This window comes from Trichosurus vulpecula, chromosome 2, assembly GCF_011100635.1.
Source record: "Trichosurus vulpecula isolate mTriVul1 chromosome 2, mTriVul1.pri, whole genome shotgun sequence".
NCBI classification, from domain to species: Eukaryota; Metazoa; Chordata; class Mammalia; order Diprotodontia; family Phalangeridae; genus Trichosurus; species Trichosurus vulpecula.
In genome coordinates this window covers 3,535,122-3,552,959 of record NC_050574.1, presented here as the reverse complement: position 1 = coordinate 3,552,959, position 17,838 = coordinate 3,535,122, and the positions used below count along the sequence as shown (strand labels likewise).

At 40.6% G+C, this 17,838-nt stretch overlaps 1 protein-coding gene and 1 long non-coding RNA gene across 2 annotated transcripts; both read right to left on the bottom strand.

The window, feature by feature from the left end:
- Positions 1–728: 728 nt before the first annotated feature.
- On the bottom strand, positions 729–5,482 carry LOC118839955. The gene is made up of 3 exons (XR_005009647.1): positions 5,406–5,482; positions 2,625–2,743; positions 729–2,347 (listed from the first exon to the last, which is right to left on the bottom strand). It is a non-coding gene; the product is annotated as an uncharacterized LOC118839955 (long non-coding RNA).
- Positions 5,483–15,096: 9,614 nt separating this feature from the next.
- On the bottom strand, positions 15,097–17,699 carry LOC118835495 (zinc finger protein 160-like). Its single transcript, XM_036742682.1, has one exon. The coding sequence runs from the start codon at positions 17,697–17,699 to the stop codon at positions 15,972–15,974; it is 1,728 nt and encodes a 575-aa protein (XP_036598577.1). The 3' UTR covers positions 15,097–15,971.
- Positions 17,700–17,838: the final 139 nt, after the last annotated feature.

Genomic DNA, 17,838 nt, shown 5'->3' with positions numbered 1-17,838 from the left:
TGCATTTAGAAGGCAGTTATGGTGAGGGGCCTTGAATTCATGACATATGAAAATGGTTGAAGGAACTCAGGAAGATTTACAGGAGAGGTGTTAATTGTCCTAAAGGATTTTAATAGCTGTCACATGGAAGGAAGACCTGAGTTTGAATCCCATCTCTAAGACTGAGGAGCTTTGTGATTCTGTGCAAGTCCATTTCCATTTCCTCATTGAGGCTCGAGGCTTTATCACATTTGTTAACTTCTTTTCTTTATATACAATAGATGCTTCCCAGAAACTTTACTTACCTCTCCCCCCTCCCTACAAAACACACAAAATACATCCTGTTCAAAGTTAAGCAAAGCTGCTTAACAGCTTACTGTTAAAATACAAATACAACATATTTCCTACTTTTAAAATTTAATTATTGTTAACAGAAGTTTATGCTTTAAATTCAATTTAAATTCATTTAAATTCAGTTGTTTTAGTCATATCTGACTCTTTGTGACTCCATTTTGGGGTTTTCTTGGCAAGGATACTGGAGTGGTTTGCCATTTCCTTCTCCAGCTCATTTTTTACAGGAACTGAGGAAAACAGGGTTAAGTGGCTTGCCCAGGGTCACACAGATAGTTTCAGGCTGGATTTGAGTTCATGAAGATGACTCCTGATTCCAAGCCCAGTGCTGTATGCCACCTAGCTGCCCTCAATAATTTGATACCAACGTCCTTTGTTATATATTGAATTTTGCTGCCTTCCAGCACCATCTTTATTGATATTGCTGTAGTCATCACAATGGAGAAGAAGGTAAAGTAGCAGTTCAATTTATTGGTGAGGCTAGCAGTTAGCAATAAAAGGGGGTCTTTGGCCCCTCAGCAACCCAAAAGACTTCAAATGAGGGATGACAGGCCATTTTTATAGACAAAGGATGGAGCATCCAAAAAATAGAAGGTAGCATCACAGATACGGAAAACAATGATTGGCCAGAAATTTGGAATAGAGGGCTAGCAACAACCTCTCTTATGAAAAGTGCATTGGTGGTATCAACCTGCACGGCTAGTTAGTGTCACAGTGATATCAGGCCAGACATTTCTCAAAGGACAGCCAGTGGGTATAGAGATAACAGACCAGTCTCCCTGGCATCTACCTGCATCCTTCAAGGATAACATTTCCTTGACACAAGAACAGAAAAGTGATTAGCTTCTAAACTTAGCTCAGAAACAATGAGTGATTTACAGGAAAGCTGCACTTCCAAAGTTAACTCAAACACAGTGAAATGTGACTAGTCATCTTACATAAACATTCCATGATGATACAGAATTGAACCAATTCCAAAATGGAATCAATTTGATTTTCTCACATGTACTTTGTATTTTTAGCTTTACAGTCTTCACTCTGCATCATTTCATACAATTTTGTCCATGTTTTCTTAAATTTAAAGAGTTTCTCTCCAGTGTGAATTTTGATGCTAAATGAGGAGTGATTTTCTATTAAAGGCATTCCCACATTGCTTACATTTATTATACTTCTCTCCAGTGATGTTCAATAAGGGCTGAGCTCTGACTGAAGGCCTTCCCACAGTTCCCACATGTATAAGCTTTCTCACCAGTATGAATTCTCTGATGTAAAGTAAGGGCAGAGCTCTGGCTAATGGCCTTCCCACATTCCTTACATTCATAAGGTTTCTCTCTAGTATGGATTTTACGGTGTTGAATGAAGTATGAATGCCAAAAGAAGAACTTCCCACATTCCTTACATTGATAATGTTTCTCTCCAGTGTGAATACTTTTATGCACAATAAGGGCTGAGCTCTGGCTAAAAGCCTTCCCACGTTGACTACATTTATAAGGCGTCTCTCCACTGTGAATGCTCTGATGCACAATAAGAGCTGAGCTATGGTTGAAGGCCTTCCCACATTCCCCACAAATGTAAGGTTTCTCTCCAGTGTGTATTCTCTGGCATACAGTAAGACCCGAGCTCTAGTCAAATGACTTTGCATATTCTTTACAATTAAAAGGTTTCTCTCCAGTGTGAATCCTCTGGTGTACAATAAGAGCTGAGCTCTGGTTGAAGGCTTTTCCAAATTCGCTACAATTATAAGGTTTCTCTGCAGTGTGAATTTTCTGATGTACAGTAAAGGGTGAACTTTGGCTATAGGCTTTGCCAAATTCTTTGCATTTATAAGGTTTCTCTCCAATGTGAACTCTCTGATGTCTAATGAGGTCAGACTTCCTGCTGAAGATCTTACATTCCTTACATTCTTAGAGTCTCTCTCTATTATGAATTCTTTTATGAGTAATAAGATGTGAATAGTTCATGAAGTCCTTTCCACAGTCCAATGTGTAAGGAGTATTTCCATTGTGAGTTCTCTGATCTGCAAAAGGAAAGGAACTTTCATAATCATAGGACTTGCCTCCTCTGTGTGCAGACTCTGCTGTTGAAAAAGGGTTATGGGGTTATTACTACACAATCTCTTTGGCTTGTAGATGCTATTACTTAATGTTTTCTCAACATCAATATCATCATTGTCTAACTAACTGCCCACTGGTAGTTTTGTGGTAGCGAGTCAATTGCTTGAAGCCACTTTATTGGGAAGGAAGTTTCTTTGGAATCTCCCTTGCAAACTTTACCATGTGCTTACAAAACCTTACCTTTTGGATAAGATTATTCACCAACATGGGGCCCTGGGAAATATCTCCAATGAGTTTTTCCAATAATGATTCTGGTAATCCTACTTCAGGCATTTCAGTTGACTCTTGGTTCTTAAAAGCTGAAACAAATTTGGAACAAAAATAATTTTAATACAGCCATCTAGAAGGCTTATCCAGGATTGACAATCATCATGAATACTCCTTGCATGTAGAGAATTGGTAATTAATAAAAGCTGAATAAAATCAAATAAAAGGATGAACAGAGGCATTAAATCTTCTATATGCTGCCCTGTTAAGACCATACCTGGAGTTTTGGAAGTCACACTTTAGGAATGACACAGATAAGTGGGAAGACATCAATGAAATATCAGAAGGTGCAATGGTAATTTGATTTTGAAGATCTTTCCCACCCATTACTAGGCCCTTGTGACCTGCTTATGTCACAGGAAGCCTAAATCACATGTGGTGGGAGGAGCTTGCTGAAGAGTGGAACTGGAAGGGTGCAGCAGGAAATGCTCAGAGCCAGTTAGAGCTGCAGGAGGAGCAGGACATAGGCAGGGAAACAGCTAGGATTTGTGAGTGTTTATGGGAAGGCCCCAGCAGAGGGGAAGATTATGGGATGGCTTGGTTCCCTAATGTGATATTATATTTTAAGTTCTTTGCTGTTATGATAAAGTGGAGTTATTGGTTTGGGGAAAATATTGCTACTATGTTGAATTAGAGTTACTGGTTTTGGGATCTGGTTCTCTGGTCTCTGAATAAATGGTTTACTTCTTCTGCCTTCTATATGGAGAGTCTAATATTTTGTGATACAGAACTATACAGGCATATTTACGGTCACCATCGATATTGTGACACTTGGCTTACAGCCTTACGGAAGGCTAGAGGGCCATTAATTCATTCTATATATAAGAATGAATTAAAGGGATTTAAGAAAAGATGACTTATAGGGGACACAATAATTGTCTTCAAAAATTTCAAGAGCTGTTATGTAGAAAGAGGCCCTTGGCTCAAATCATGCCTTAGTTGCTGGTTGACCTTGGGCAAGTCACTTAATCTTTCTGGGTTTCAGTTTTCTTATCTGTAAAATGAAGGGACTGAATGCAATTAAAATTAGAAGAGAAGCAGATAAATGGAAAATAACATGCTTTTCAGTGATTTTTTTTCTGAGAAGAGTCTCATTTCCAAGATAAAGAAAGAAATGATTCAAATTTAGAAGAAAAGGTGCCATTCCTCAACTGATAAATGATCAGAGAACATACATAAGCATTTTTCTAAGGAAGAAATCTCAGCTAGCAATAGGAAAGCATGAGAAAAATGCTCTAAATCATTAATAATTGAAAAAAACATTTCAACAACTATGTTATTTATATTTAAACTACCTCACACCCAACAGGTTGGTAATGTTGACAAAAAAGGAAATAACAAATGCTAGCGGGGCTGGGGGAAAACAGGCACATTAATACACTGTTGAAAGAGTTGTGAACTGGTCCAAACATATCAGAAAGGAATTTGGAATTATGCTCAAAAATTTAGTAAACTGCCTATAGTTTTTGAACCAATCATATCACTTACTAAGCCTATACCCTGAAAGAGATCAAAGAAATGGGAAAAGCACCCACACATACAAAGTATTTCTAGCAGCTCTTTTTATGGTGGCAAAATACTGGAAACCGAGTGGGCACCCATCAACTGGGGAATGGCTAAACAAATTATGATATAAGAATGTGATGGAATACTACTGTGCTATAAGAAAAGATGAAAGGACTGGTTTCAGAGAAAGCTGGTAAGACTTGTATGACATAATGAAGAGTGAAGTGAGTGGAAACAGAACAACTTATACAGAGTGTTCCTAAAGTCTGGACACACAGGCAATTGATGGCAATGTAGAGTTATTGCATCAAGTTCACATGAATCTTGCCAAGTGCATCAACCTTTGCATCACAAATGATGGAAATCATATTGAAGATGTTATTTGTTCATATTCCAATTAAATAAAAATTCCATTCATTTCTTGAAAATATGCATTTTTGCCTATGTATCCAGACTTTAGGAACACCTGTACAATTTAAAGTGAAAAAAAAAAACTCAGAAAAACTTAAGAACTCTGATCAATACACTGTTCAAACATGCTACAAGGACTGATGATGAAGCATAGAAGCACTACGGCTTGGAGGTGCAGAAGCAAGGAGGGGGAAGGCTGCCCAGGCACAGCCCCGTGCTGGTTACGGGTGGGGGAAGGGTGACAGCAGGCAGGTCCCATACATGTGTAGTGCCCAAGACCTGTGTTCTCCAGATCTCCAGAAGACACGCAATGGTGACGTCCAGTCCCAAGGAGAGGAGGCCGGCCAGCCCGGACACAAGACTAGGGGATGCTCTGGCATTAGGACCACCCAGGACCCATAACACTGGGCTGGGCCTGGGAGGTGCTGGGTTCCAATCTCGCCTCTGCCCCTCTTCCCTTCTGGCGGTGACGGCGGGCCTGACCTCTCACGTCCTCGCACGGACCCTGGTTCGCAGGGTCCACTCCGGCCCCATTCGAGGCCAGACTCCCTTCTCCAACAGGAGGAGGCTGGGGCTTCCAAGAGAGCCAGACTGCCGGGGTACCCATCCCTGGCCTTTGCCTAGGCCGTGGCAGTGGCCATGGCCCCGAGGGGCATGCCCTCTCCTCCCACCGCCTGCCCCCTCCCCTGCCCCATGGAGGCTTCCCACGACACACCCAAGTGCAAGCATGTACACACCCTCCCGTGAGCACAGACACAAATGCACATGCGCACATACACTGACACGCATGCCGGCGCGAGCGTGGGCCCCGGGGCGCCCCATCACGGTCCCAGCCCGTTCTTCTCTCAGTGGCTACGAGGGAGGTCACGCCACGGAGGTCACGCCACAGAGGCCTCGGAAGCGGAAGCGGCCAGGAAGTCAAGACGACGCGCATGCGCCCCGCACTGGGCAGGCGGGAAGACAGAGACATCACTTCCTGCTTGGTGAGGGGGAGGGAAGGAGATGCAGGGGACAGGGCAGCCCTGGAGGGGAGTGGGGAGCGAGAGACAGACTGGCCACGGAAGGACTGCCCACACTTGTTCATGCGCACGTGCAGTGCCTAGACAAACTATCCTCACCATGAATCCTTGGCTTGGAAGCTGGAAGGAAAGAACTCAACCATGGAAGCCTGTCCTCCCGCGCCATCAGCAGGCCCGAGCTCGGCCGCCAGGGGGCGCCGCCTCCCTCTCTAGTGGAGGTGGGGGTGGGGCCGCGCGGGCTGTTCTGGGAGGGCAGCAGGGTAGTGAAGGCGCCCGGAGACACCGCCCAGCGCAGCTTTTTGCACCCTGCAGTTGAGGGGTGGAAGTGCAGGCAGAGAATGAAAAGAATGACGAAACAGGGAGAGCCCCTGGTGGTGGTGGGAGCGGGGTGGTGGTGGGGGGTCCTCAGTTCAGAACTAGCCACAGGCACTTCCTGCAGGGGTGGGGGAGGGTCGACTCCAGGTAAGTCACTTCCGCTCTCCCAGCCTCGATTCCTCCCGGGCCCTCGGGAGCATCCCATTTGAAGACCGCCGGAAGTACCCCTCCGGGGCCAGTATCGCCACATTCCAATTATCCGGGTAATTATTTTAAAATACAAAATAGGCCGATTACGGGAAACTAGGAAGCATCTCTGGGATCCAGGGTTTTATGGGAAACAGCCCCGCAAAAAGACTCTTGGCCGCGTAAATGTGGAGGCCCTGCCCTGCCAGGGAGATGTGCACGGATGGAGAAGCCGGGCAGGGTCTGGGGCCCAGCTCACGGTAGGCGCATTGCGTGACCCATCGGGCAGAGGACTGAAGAGGAGGCATCGGGGAAGCGGCACAGCCTCGGGAAGGAGGCACAAGGGAGGGGGATGATGGGGAGGGGCGGAAGAACTGGGATGGTCTGTGGTCTCCTAAGTCGATGTGGACCCCGGGGATCGCTCTCTGCTTTCCTTTGACGCCCCCAACCAAAAGCAGCTCAGAAAGGATCAGCGGCCTTTAAAAAGCGTCACTCTCCAAGGTGTTAAGTCATTTAAATAAAGAAACAAGCAAAGTATACAGGAACAGGGGAATCCCTTCGGATGGACGGTTTGGGAGAAGCCCAGCCCACATCAATAGAGAAGAGAGACCATGAGGACCATTTCGATTATATGATGACCCTAATGAAGGCGGCATCAGGACAGAGCATGGAGCTCAGCAGGCGACCAGGCACATAGGAGGTGCTTGTTAAATGCACGTTGGCTGCCCAGATATTTTGTCACTGAAGCATGGGGAGGAGATGAAATAAGCTGGCATTTACCTAGGTCCCAGCACGTGCTGGGCCGTGTGCTGAGCACTCTGCAATCCCGCTTCCTCCTCACAGGTCCCCTGGGAGGGAGATACTATTATCACCCCCATTTTAATTCAATGTATCAAAACCATCCATTTTGCTTCCTTAATGTTCTGTATCTCTGCCTTGCGCTCCTAATTTGCTTATGGTATCCCCCTTTATGTCTAAATCATGTACCCATTTTGACCTTATCATGGTATACCGTGTAAGATGTTGATCATGCCTAGTTTCTGCCATAAAGATTTTCCAATTTTCCCAACAGTTTTTGTCAGATAGTAAGTTTTTATTCCAGAAGCTGGAGTCTTTGGGTTTATCAAATAGTAGATTACTATAGTCGTTTATTGCTGTGTCTTGTGTACCTAACCTATTCTATTTCTTTTTCCCCTCTTTGGGAGGCAGTCAGGGTTAAGTGACCTGCCCAGGGTCACACAGCTATTAAGTGTATCAAGTGTCTGAGGTTGGATTTAAACTTAGGTCCTCCTGACTCCAGGGCTGCTGCTCTATCCACTGCACCACCTAGCTGCCTCTGCCACTCTAATTCTTATCCAGTACCAAATAGGTTTTTTTTTAAAATTCCATACTTTATTATTTAATATTTTTTAGTTTTCAGCATTGATTTCCACAAGATTTTGAGTTACAAATTTTTTCCCCATTTTTACCCTCCCCCCCACTCCAAGATGGCATTATTCTGATTGTTCCATTCCCCAATCAGCCCTCCCTTCTGTCACCCCACTACCCCTCCCCCCATCCCTTTCCCCCCTTACTTTCTTGTAGGGCAAGATAGATTTCTATGCCCCATTGCTTGTATATCTTATTTCCCAGTTGCATGCAAAACCAACTTTTTTTTGGTAGCACCTGCTTTTAAAACTTTGAGTTCCAAATTCTCTCCCCACCCACTCTCCCTAAGAAGGGAAGCAATTCAACATAGGCCACACATTTTTAATTATGCAAAACACTCCCATAGTCATGTTGTAAAAGACTAACTATATTTCCCTCCATCCTATCATGTCCCCCTATATAGAATTTTCTCCTTTGACCTTGTCCCTTTTCAAAACTGTGTGCTTTTGATTACTTCTTCCCCCATCTGCCCTCCCTTCCATCATCCCCCCCTTTTTTATCCCCTTCCCCCTACTTTCATGTGGGGTAAAACATCCAATTGAGTGTGTATGTTATTCCCTCCTCAAGTCAAATCTGATGAGAGCAAGATTCACTCATTCCCCCTCACCTGCCCCCTCTTCCCTTCCAACAGAACTGCTTTTTCTTGCCACTTTTAGGTGAGATAATTTACCCCATTGTATCTCTCCCTTTCTCCCTCTCACAATATATTCCTCTCTCATCCCTTAGTTTTATTTTATTTTTTTAGATATCATCCCTTCATATTCAACTTACCCCGTATCCTCCATCTACATATATATATGTATATATAATATGTATATGTATATATAATATACATATACATACATATATATATATGTATATATATGTATATATAATATACATATACATACATATATATATATATGTATATGTATATTCCCTTCAACTACCCTAATACTGAGGAAGGTCTCAGGAATTACACACATCTCTTTCCATGTAGGAATATAAACAAAACAGTTCCACTTTAGTAATTCCCTTATAATTTCTCTTGTTTACCTGTTCATGCTTCTCTTGATTCTTGTATTTGAAAGTCAAACTTCCTGTTCAGCTCTGGTCTTTTCACTGAGAAAGCTTGAAAGTCCTCTATTTTATTTAAAGTCCATATTTCACCCTGGAGCAATATACTCAGTTTTGCTGGGTAGGTGATTCTTGGTTTTAATCCTAACTCCTTGGACCTCCAGAATATATTTCAAGCCCTTACGATCCCTTAATGTGGAAGCTGCTAGATTTTTTGTTATCCTGATTGTGTTTCCACAATACTCAAATTGTTTCTTTCTGGCTGCTTGCAGTATTTTCTCCTTGACCTGGGAATTCTGGAATTGGTGACAATATTCCTAGGAGTTTTCCTTTTGGGATCTTTTTCAAGAGGCAATCAGTGGATTCTTTCAATTTCTGTTTTACCCTCTGGCTCTAGAATATCAGGGCAATTTTCCTTGATAATTTCTTGAAAGATGATGTCTAGATTCTTATTTTTTATCATGGCTTTCAGATAGTCCAATAATTTTTAAATTATCTCCTGGATCTATTCTCCAGGTCAGTGGTTTTCCCAGTGAGATATTTCACATTGTCTTCCATTTTTTCATTCCTTTGGTTCTGTTTTATAATATCTTGATTTCTCATAAAGTCACTAGCTTCCACTTGCTCCAGTCTCATTTTTAAGGTAGTATTTTCTTCAGTGGTCTTTTGGACCTCCTTTTCTATTTGGCTAATTCTGCCTTTCAAGGCATTCTTCTCCTTATTGGATTTTTGGAGCTCTTTTGCCATTGGGATTAGTCTATTTTTAAGGTGTTATTTTCTTCAGTATTTTTTTTTGGATCTCCTTTGGCAAGTTATTGGCTTGTTTTTCATGATTTTCTTGCATCACTCTCATTTCTCTTCCCAATTTTTCCTCTACTTCTCTAACTTGCTTTTCCAAATACTTTTTGACCTCTTCCATGGCCTGAGACCAATTCATATTTTTCTTGGAGGCTTTTGGTGTAGGCTCTTTGACTTTGTTGACTTCTTCTGGCTGTATATCTTGATCTTCTTTGTCACCAAAAGAAGATTCCAAAATCTGAGTCTGAATCAGTCTGTTTTTGCTGCCTGTTCATGTTCCCAGCCAACTACTTGACCCTTGAGTTTTTTGGTCAGAGTGCTTGTAGAGTAGAGAGTACTTTGTCCCAAGCTTTAGGGGCTGCGCTGCTGTTTTCAGAGCTACTTCTACACAGCAAGCTCTTGGCACAGTAGCGTTCCTCCTCCCCCAAGAACTGCCAACCTGGACCTCAACCCAGATCTAAGCAGGCTCTGCACTCCCACTCTAATCCACAGCTTAATTCCTCCCATCGTGTGGGCCTGGGGCCAGAAGCAACCGTAGCTGGAGCTCTGGAAACAGCCCCAGAGCTGCACCACTTCTGCACCCCCAGGGCTGGGGCTGCCCCAGCACTCCTTTCACTCTGAACCAGCGGTTTTTCCACTAACCTCTGTTGTGTTTGGTGTTTGTGGGTTGAGAAGTCTGGCAACAGCCACAGCTCAATTATTCACCCCCACCACCTGTTCTGCCCAGCTCCTAGTCTGGTTGGTCCTGGTGTGGTCCATGCTGGGCTCCGCTTAGCTCCCAGTTCCATGCGATGGACCCCCTCCCAGCAACCCTCCAGGCTTTCCTGGGCTGGAGCCCTGCCTCCCTCTGCCATTTTGTGGGTTCTGCAGCTCCAGAATTTGTTCAGAGCCATTCTCCACAGGTGTTTGGAGGGACCTGGGGTAGAGCCCAAGCAAATCCCTGCCTTCCAACTGCCATCTTGGCTCTGCCCCCAGTACCAAATAGTTTTGATGATTGCTGCTTTATAATACAGTTTTAGATCTGGTATGGCTAGGCCACCTTCCTTTGCATTTTTAAAAATTAATTCTCTTGATATCCTTCAACTTTTATTCTTCCAGATGAATTGTTATTTTTTTTTAGATCTATAAGGTAATTTTTGGTAGTTTGATTGTTATGGCACTGAATAAGAAAATTAGCTTAGGCAGAATTTTCATTTTTATTATATAGGCTCAGCCTACCCATGAGCAATTGACATTTTTCCAAATCTGACTTTATTTGTGTGAAAAGTGTTTTGTAACTGTGTTCATATAGTTCCTGGGTTTGTCTTGGCAATATTACCTCCATCCATTTTACAGGTGAAGAAATTGAGGGTAAAGTGACTTGCCCAGTATCACACAGGTATAGTAAATGACTCAGGCCAAGTCTGAACTAAGATGCCGTGCCCCTAGGCTCAGCAAAGAAAAGAGGGACTTCAATAAAATTGATTTAAAAATCTTAAGAAAACAGGCAACTTTCGTAACTATGGCTAGGAGAATTCTTAATGTAAGGTGTATATATATATATGTTAAAGTTTTAACTACATATAATTTAAAAGATTTGAATGAAATAAATAATGATCAAATAAGACTAAAAATAATAGCCTGGAGGTTATATCAAAGAGATATTACATCAAAAAGGAACAATAAGAGTCATAGTATCCAAGGAATAGAGAGAATGCCTTCAAAATGGACAAAAATAACAAAAAGCAAATTATATTTAATTTTTAAATTCACAACCATGAAATAAAATGGCTATATTATGTATAGTATTTATAAGAAATCATAGGGGCAGCTAGGTGGTGCAGTGGGTAGAGCACCAGCCCTGAAGTCAGGAGGACCCGAGTTCAAATCTGGCCTCAGACCTTGACACACTAGCTGTGTGACCTTGGGCAAGTCACTTAACCCCAATGGCCCTGTCTTCCCCCCTGCAAAAAAAAAAGTCATGAAAGGGTTGTACATGAAATAATTTCTATTATTTATTGCTTGATTTTCATTTTGATATATTAGAAAATCTAATATAGCATTTTCAAATGTGTCCTGAATCATTCTGGTCTTCCTCCTGTTCTGTTGTGTGAGTATTAAAAAGATCCAACTATTTCCTTCCTTATTTTGTTTTGGTGGGGTGGTGGAAGGGCAATCCTATTCCCAGTTTCCATCAAAATACCAAATTTTCCTACAAACCTGACAAAAGACCCCAAATTATTTGAAACAAAAGCACATAGCCAAGCTAAACCAATTCTCATCTTGTCCACACCACCAAATTTATCTTTATTCAACATCTTGAATCCATCACACTTTTGTCAGGAGACAGGTAGCACATAATCTTCTTTATAAGTTCTCTGGAATAGTGTTGGGGGTTATAATGATCAGAGTTGTAACATATTTCTAAAATCTTTGTCTTTAGAAATGTTATTATTGACAGTTATTCCCTTAATATTATTCCATTCCCTCTACATCAGTTCATGTGACTCTTCTGAGTTTTCAATAATTGCCCACCTTCAACTGTTCAGTTCCATTCATATGCCAATATTTGTTTAGCTGTTGCCCTACAGTGGAACATCACACCTCAATTTCCAGTTCTTTACCGTAACAGGAGCTGTTATAAATACTTACAGTCCTTTACAATCCTTATAGTCCTTTCCCTCTGTATTTGACTTAAGAGAATAGACACACACACATACACACACACCATCTAGTGATGTCACTGAGTCAAAGGATATGATAGTATTTCACTGCATAATCGTCACCACCGCATAATCATAGTACCACATTTTTTCAGTCCAAGAATTGGCGAGCCCAGAAATCTCAGCACTCGAGCACTGTCAGTATGTTTCCAAAAGCTGACTTGCATGGTTTGTTTAGAGCACCGCACTACTAATCACTCAACAGGATGATAAGCTGTAGGGGCAAAGGGAACAGGCAGGCAGGTGAAGCTGCCAGGAGGAAGGCACGTGATAGGGTGGGACTTGGATCTTTCTGTGCTAGCTAAACTGTACAGTCCATTTGCCAGCGACAGTTTAATAATAAATTATTTTTAAAGTAATACTGGGACTAATTTTTTTAAAAAGGCATCATGAAATGGCCACACCCCACTTTTTGCAAAAACAAAATGTCAAAATCTGCGATGATTATGCGGTGAAATACAATAGTCACTTTTGAGGCGTCACTGTTTCACTGTGAGTGAATTAATTAAGGTACCTATAATTATTAGTAAAATTGAGCATACATGCTTCAGCATTTTTAAATTTAATTTAAAAGTTAATATTCATTTCCCTTCCTCTGACTAGATCTCCCTCTTGAAACTAACATGTAGGCAAGAAATATAAAATCCCCATAATTTACTTCCATGAATATGATATATGATGTGTTGTAAGAAATGAGGATTGCTGAGAAAGGAAGGGTGTTTGACCTAATGTAAAGTGAGCAGAACCAGAATTCCTTACAAATAGAAACAATATTGCAATGAAAAATTAAGTTTGGAAGACTTAAGAACCCTGATCAATGCAATGACCAGCCATGTCTCCAGAGGAACAAAGATGAAATACGCTACCCAACTCCTGTTAGAGATGAAGGACTCAAGAGTACAGGATGAGCCATATAATTTTTTCTTTGACATGGACGACGAAGGAACATTGTCCCTCAATATACATGTTTGTAAATTCCCTCCAATGTTTATGATTGTCATTTTCTTATCACTTTTATTGGTGTCCAGTCAGTTGTGTCTGACTCTTTATGACTCTAAGGAGTTTTCTTGGGAAAAAATACCGTAGTGGTTTGCAATTTTTTCTCCACCTCATTTTACAGATGAGGAACTCAAGGCAGACCTACTTAAGTGCCTTGCCCAGAGTCACACAGCTAGGAAGTGTGTGAGGCCAGATCTGAAAGATTTTCCTAACTCCAGGTCTAGGATTTGATCCATAACTTCACCCAGCTCTCCTTATCTTTATCAATCTGAAAGTCTTTCTAATTATTCGTGATTTGGATTAGTGTTTAAGCATCTGAAATTTTTTTTATATGATTGTTGATTACATTGATTTCTTCTTTTGAAACATCTATCCATAGCTTTTGACCAGAGCTCTATTGAGGAATGGCTTATTTTTTGACATCTGGATCCATTCTTTAAATACATGGAAATGAGCCCTTTTTGGAAAAGCTTTATGCAGATCATTTCTCCAGTTAATTGCTTTCCTTTTCCATTTTAAATACATTCATTTCTTCACACGATAAAAATCTACCATTTTATTTCACATGACGTTTTGTATGACCTGCTTTATCCCTTGCTCGGTGACACACTTTGGTGACTTTGTTGAACACAGAGTTTCTATACTTATTTTCGTTGATAGCTCACACACATGTTGTGTACAAGCTCTATTTTTAAGTAGGACAAGAGTTTCAGTGATCACCACTTTCTGCTATAGTCTCAGACTTGGTCCTGCTAGGCTTCCTTCTTGGAATACTGGAAGAACTTTTGGAAAGAGACACATGAACATAATTTTAATCAGAACACAGATTTAGAATTGTAGGGACTACAGAAGCCACTTCGTCCAACCTTATTTTAGCAATAAGTAAACTGAGGCACAGAGAACATCTGAGGCAGGACTTGAACCCAAGTCTTTCCAACTCTAAATCCTGTTCCCTATCCATTACAACACACTGCTTTCATCTATGCCATTTTGAATATTAACTTAAATAAAAAGAAAAATGATTAAACTATCCATGCCTTTTAGACCACAGACTTTACTATGACACTTAGGACCTAATGGGAAATGATAATAGATAGCTGTCATTTATATACCGGTTTGATGCTTGCAAAGCACCTGATGTATATTGTCTCATTTGATCCCATCTTCTCTTGGAAGTAGGTGCTATTGCTTTTTTTTTTTGAACCAGAGATTTATTTTTTTTTGGAGGGGGGAAGGCAGGGTAATTGGGGTTAAGTGACTTGCCTAAGGTCACACAGCTAGTAAGTGTGTCAAGTATCTGAGGCCAGATTTGAACTCAGGTCTTCCTGACTCCAGGGCTGGTACTCTACTCACTGTGTCAACTAGCTGCCTCTCATTTATTGTTAATAAATGATACTAATTTATTTTGACATTCTAAACTCAATGAACTTTTTAAAAAATTTCATTAAAACATGCTTTATTTAAAAAACTGCTGGTCAACCTACAATGCCTTTCATTTAAAAATAGTATTTTATTTTGTCTTCCCAATTACATATAAAAATAATTTTTTAAAACATTTTTTACTTTTTTTTTAAAGTTCTGACTTCCAAATTCTATCCATCCTTCCCTCCCCTTAGCCCTCCCTCAGATAGTAAGCAATTTGATAGAAGTTATACATATGCAACGATGTAAAAAATTTCCAAAACTGTCTTTTTGTGTAAGTCAAATAAAAAAAGTGAAAGATAGCATGCTTCAATCTGTATTCAGACAACATCAGTTCTTTCTTTGGAGATGGATGACATTTTTCATGACAGTTCTTTGGGATTGTCTTGGATCATTGTATTGCTGTTCTGGTTCTGCTCACTTCACTTTGTATTAGTGTACATGTAAATCTTTTGAGGGTTTTTAAAAAAATAATTCTACTTGTTATTTGGTAGGTGCTATTACTATTCCCATTGTGCAGATGGGGAAACTCAAGCAGGAATAGGTTAAGTGACTTACCTAGGGTCACACAGCCAGTAAGTATCAGGGAATGAATTTAAACTTAGGTCTTGTGCATTCAGGGAAAGCCCTCTATTGTGCCACCTAGCAGTCTAAAAAAATCATTACAAAAATAAATATCCAACAGATTCCAAAATATTTATACTAGGACTTTTTGTGCCAGTTAATATCATGAAATAGAGTACTAATCAAATGGGAAATGGCTGAAGAGGTTATGGCATATTAGAGAGGAGACAGAAAAACCTTAGGATTTCAGAGAAAAATTCAACCCACTTTCCAGGCTTTATGCACAGTATAAAATTTGCAATGTCTAATGAGATCTGTTGTATAGGAAGAGACCTTCCCTCACTAATTAGATTCATAAGTTTTATCTCCAGCAAGATTTTTCCATTGAACACACAAGCATTAGCTCTGCATCCATGCCTTCTCACAATTATTGCTTTTATAAAACTTCTTTCCATTGTGAATATTGTGATGTCTGGTAACCTCCATTTTCCAGGGAAAGGTAGGTCCTCATTAAGCATATTCATAAGTCTTCTCTCCACTATGTATGCTCTGATGTAAAGCAAGAGATGATCTCAGTTGCAGACTTTTCCACATTGAGCCATATAGAGCTTATTCCCAAGATGAATTTCCTGATTTCTAACAAGGTCTGTACTTCATTTGTTTGCCTTTCCATATTCATTACAGGGATGTGATTTCTATCTGCTATAAATTTTCTGACAAGAAATAAGGGATGACTTTAGCCTGAAGGATTTTGCACATTTATTATATCAATGAGTTTTTTCCCTTTAGAATGAATTCTCTGATGTCTAGTTGGAGAAGAATGTACATTAAAAGCTTTACCACATTCCAGACACTCAAAGTTTCCCTCCAATATGGACTCTGTGATGTTTAGCAAGATTGGAGCTTTGTGTGAAAGCCTTTCCACATTCATTGCATTCATAAGGTTTCTCTCCAGCATGGATTCTCTGGTGTTTAGCAAGATTGGAGCTCTGTGTGAAAGCCTTTCCACATTCATTACATTCAAAAGGTTTTTCTCCAGTGTGGATTCTCTGATGTTTAGCAAGATTGGAGCGCTGTGTGAAAGCCTTTCCACATTCATTACATTCATAAGGTTTCTCTCCAGCGTGGATTCTCTGATGTTTAGCAAGATTGGAGTGCTGTGTGAAAGCCCTTCCACATTCATTACATTCATAAGGTTTTTCTCCAGTGTGGATTCTCTGATGTTCAGCAAATTTGGAGTAACATCGGACATTCTTTCCACATTGATTACATATGTAAGATTGTTCTCCAGTGTGGATTCTCTGATGTTTAGCAAGAGCAGATCTCTCTCTGAAATTCTTTCTATCTTTATTACATTCATAAAGTTTCCCTCTAGTGTGGATTCTCTGATGTTTAATAAGGGAAAAGTGTGCACTAAAAGCTTTACCACATGCATGACATTCATAAGGTTTCTCCCCAGCATGGATTCTCTGGTGTTTAGCAAGATTGGAGCTCTGTGTGAAAGCCTTTCCACATTCATTACATTCATAAGGTTTTTCTCCAGTGTGGATTCTCTGATGTTTAGCAAGGTTGGAGTGCTGTGTGAAAGCTTTTCCACATTCATTACATTTATAAGGTTTCTCTCCAGCGTGGATTCTCTGATGCTTAGCAAGATTGGAGTGCTGTGTGAAAGCTTTTCCACATTCATTACATTTATACGGTTTCTCTCCAGTGTGGATTCTCTGATGTTCAGCAAATTTGGAGTAACATCTGAAATTCTTTCCACATTGATCACATATGTAAGATTGTTCTCCAGTGTAGATTCTCTGATGTTTAGCAGGAGAAGATCTCTCTCTGAAAGTCTTTTTATGTTTATTACATTCATAAGGTTTCCTTCCAGTATGGATTCTCTGATGTTTAGCAAGATTGGAGCTCTGTGTGAAAGCCTTTCCACATTCATTGCATTCATAAGGTTTCTCTCCAGCATGGATTCTCTGGTGTTTAGCAAGATTGGAGTGCTGTGTGAAAGCCTTTCCACATTCATTACATTCATAAGGTTTCTCTCCAGTGTGGATTCTCTGATGTTTAGCAAGATTGGAGTGCTGTGTGAAAGCCTTTCCACATTCATTACATTCATAAGGTTTCTCTCCAGCATGTATTTTCTGATGTTTAACAAGATTGGAGTATTGTGTGAAAGCCTTTCCACATTCATTACATTCGTAAGGTTTCTCTCCAGTGTGGATTCTCTGATGTTCAGCAAATTTGGAGTAACATCGGAAATTCTTTCCACATTGATCACATATGTAAGATTGTTCTCCAGTACTGCTCCTCTTGTGTTTAGCAGGAGTAGAGCTCTGTCTGAAAGTCTTTCTAGATTTGTTACATTCATAAGGTTTCTCTCCAGTGTGGATTCTATGATGTACAATAAGGGAAGAGTATACACTAAAAGTTTTACCACATTCATGACACTCATGTGGTTTCTCTTCAGTATGTATTCCCTTATCTTCAGCAACACTGGAACTCTTTCTTAAAATTTTCCTATGTGGACTGCATTCACAATTCTTCTCTCCAGTGTCTTCAGTATAGTCTTTCCATGAGGTCATTTTCAGTTTTTCACTTGTCTCCTTCAAATCAAACCTGGTCTCTGCAACCTGGAAACAAACACATACAGATGTATAAATATATCCTCTTCTGCTGGCAGAAAATAAAATGATTGACTTTCAATTTACCCTGCCAAAAAGA

What these genes read in the sequence shown, in the direction of transcription:
- LOC118835495 (XM_036742682.1), bottom strand. Translation starts at nt 17,699, where the DNA reads ATGACCTCATGGAAAGACTATACTGAAGACACTGGAGAGAAGAATTGT.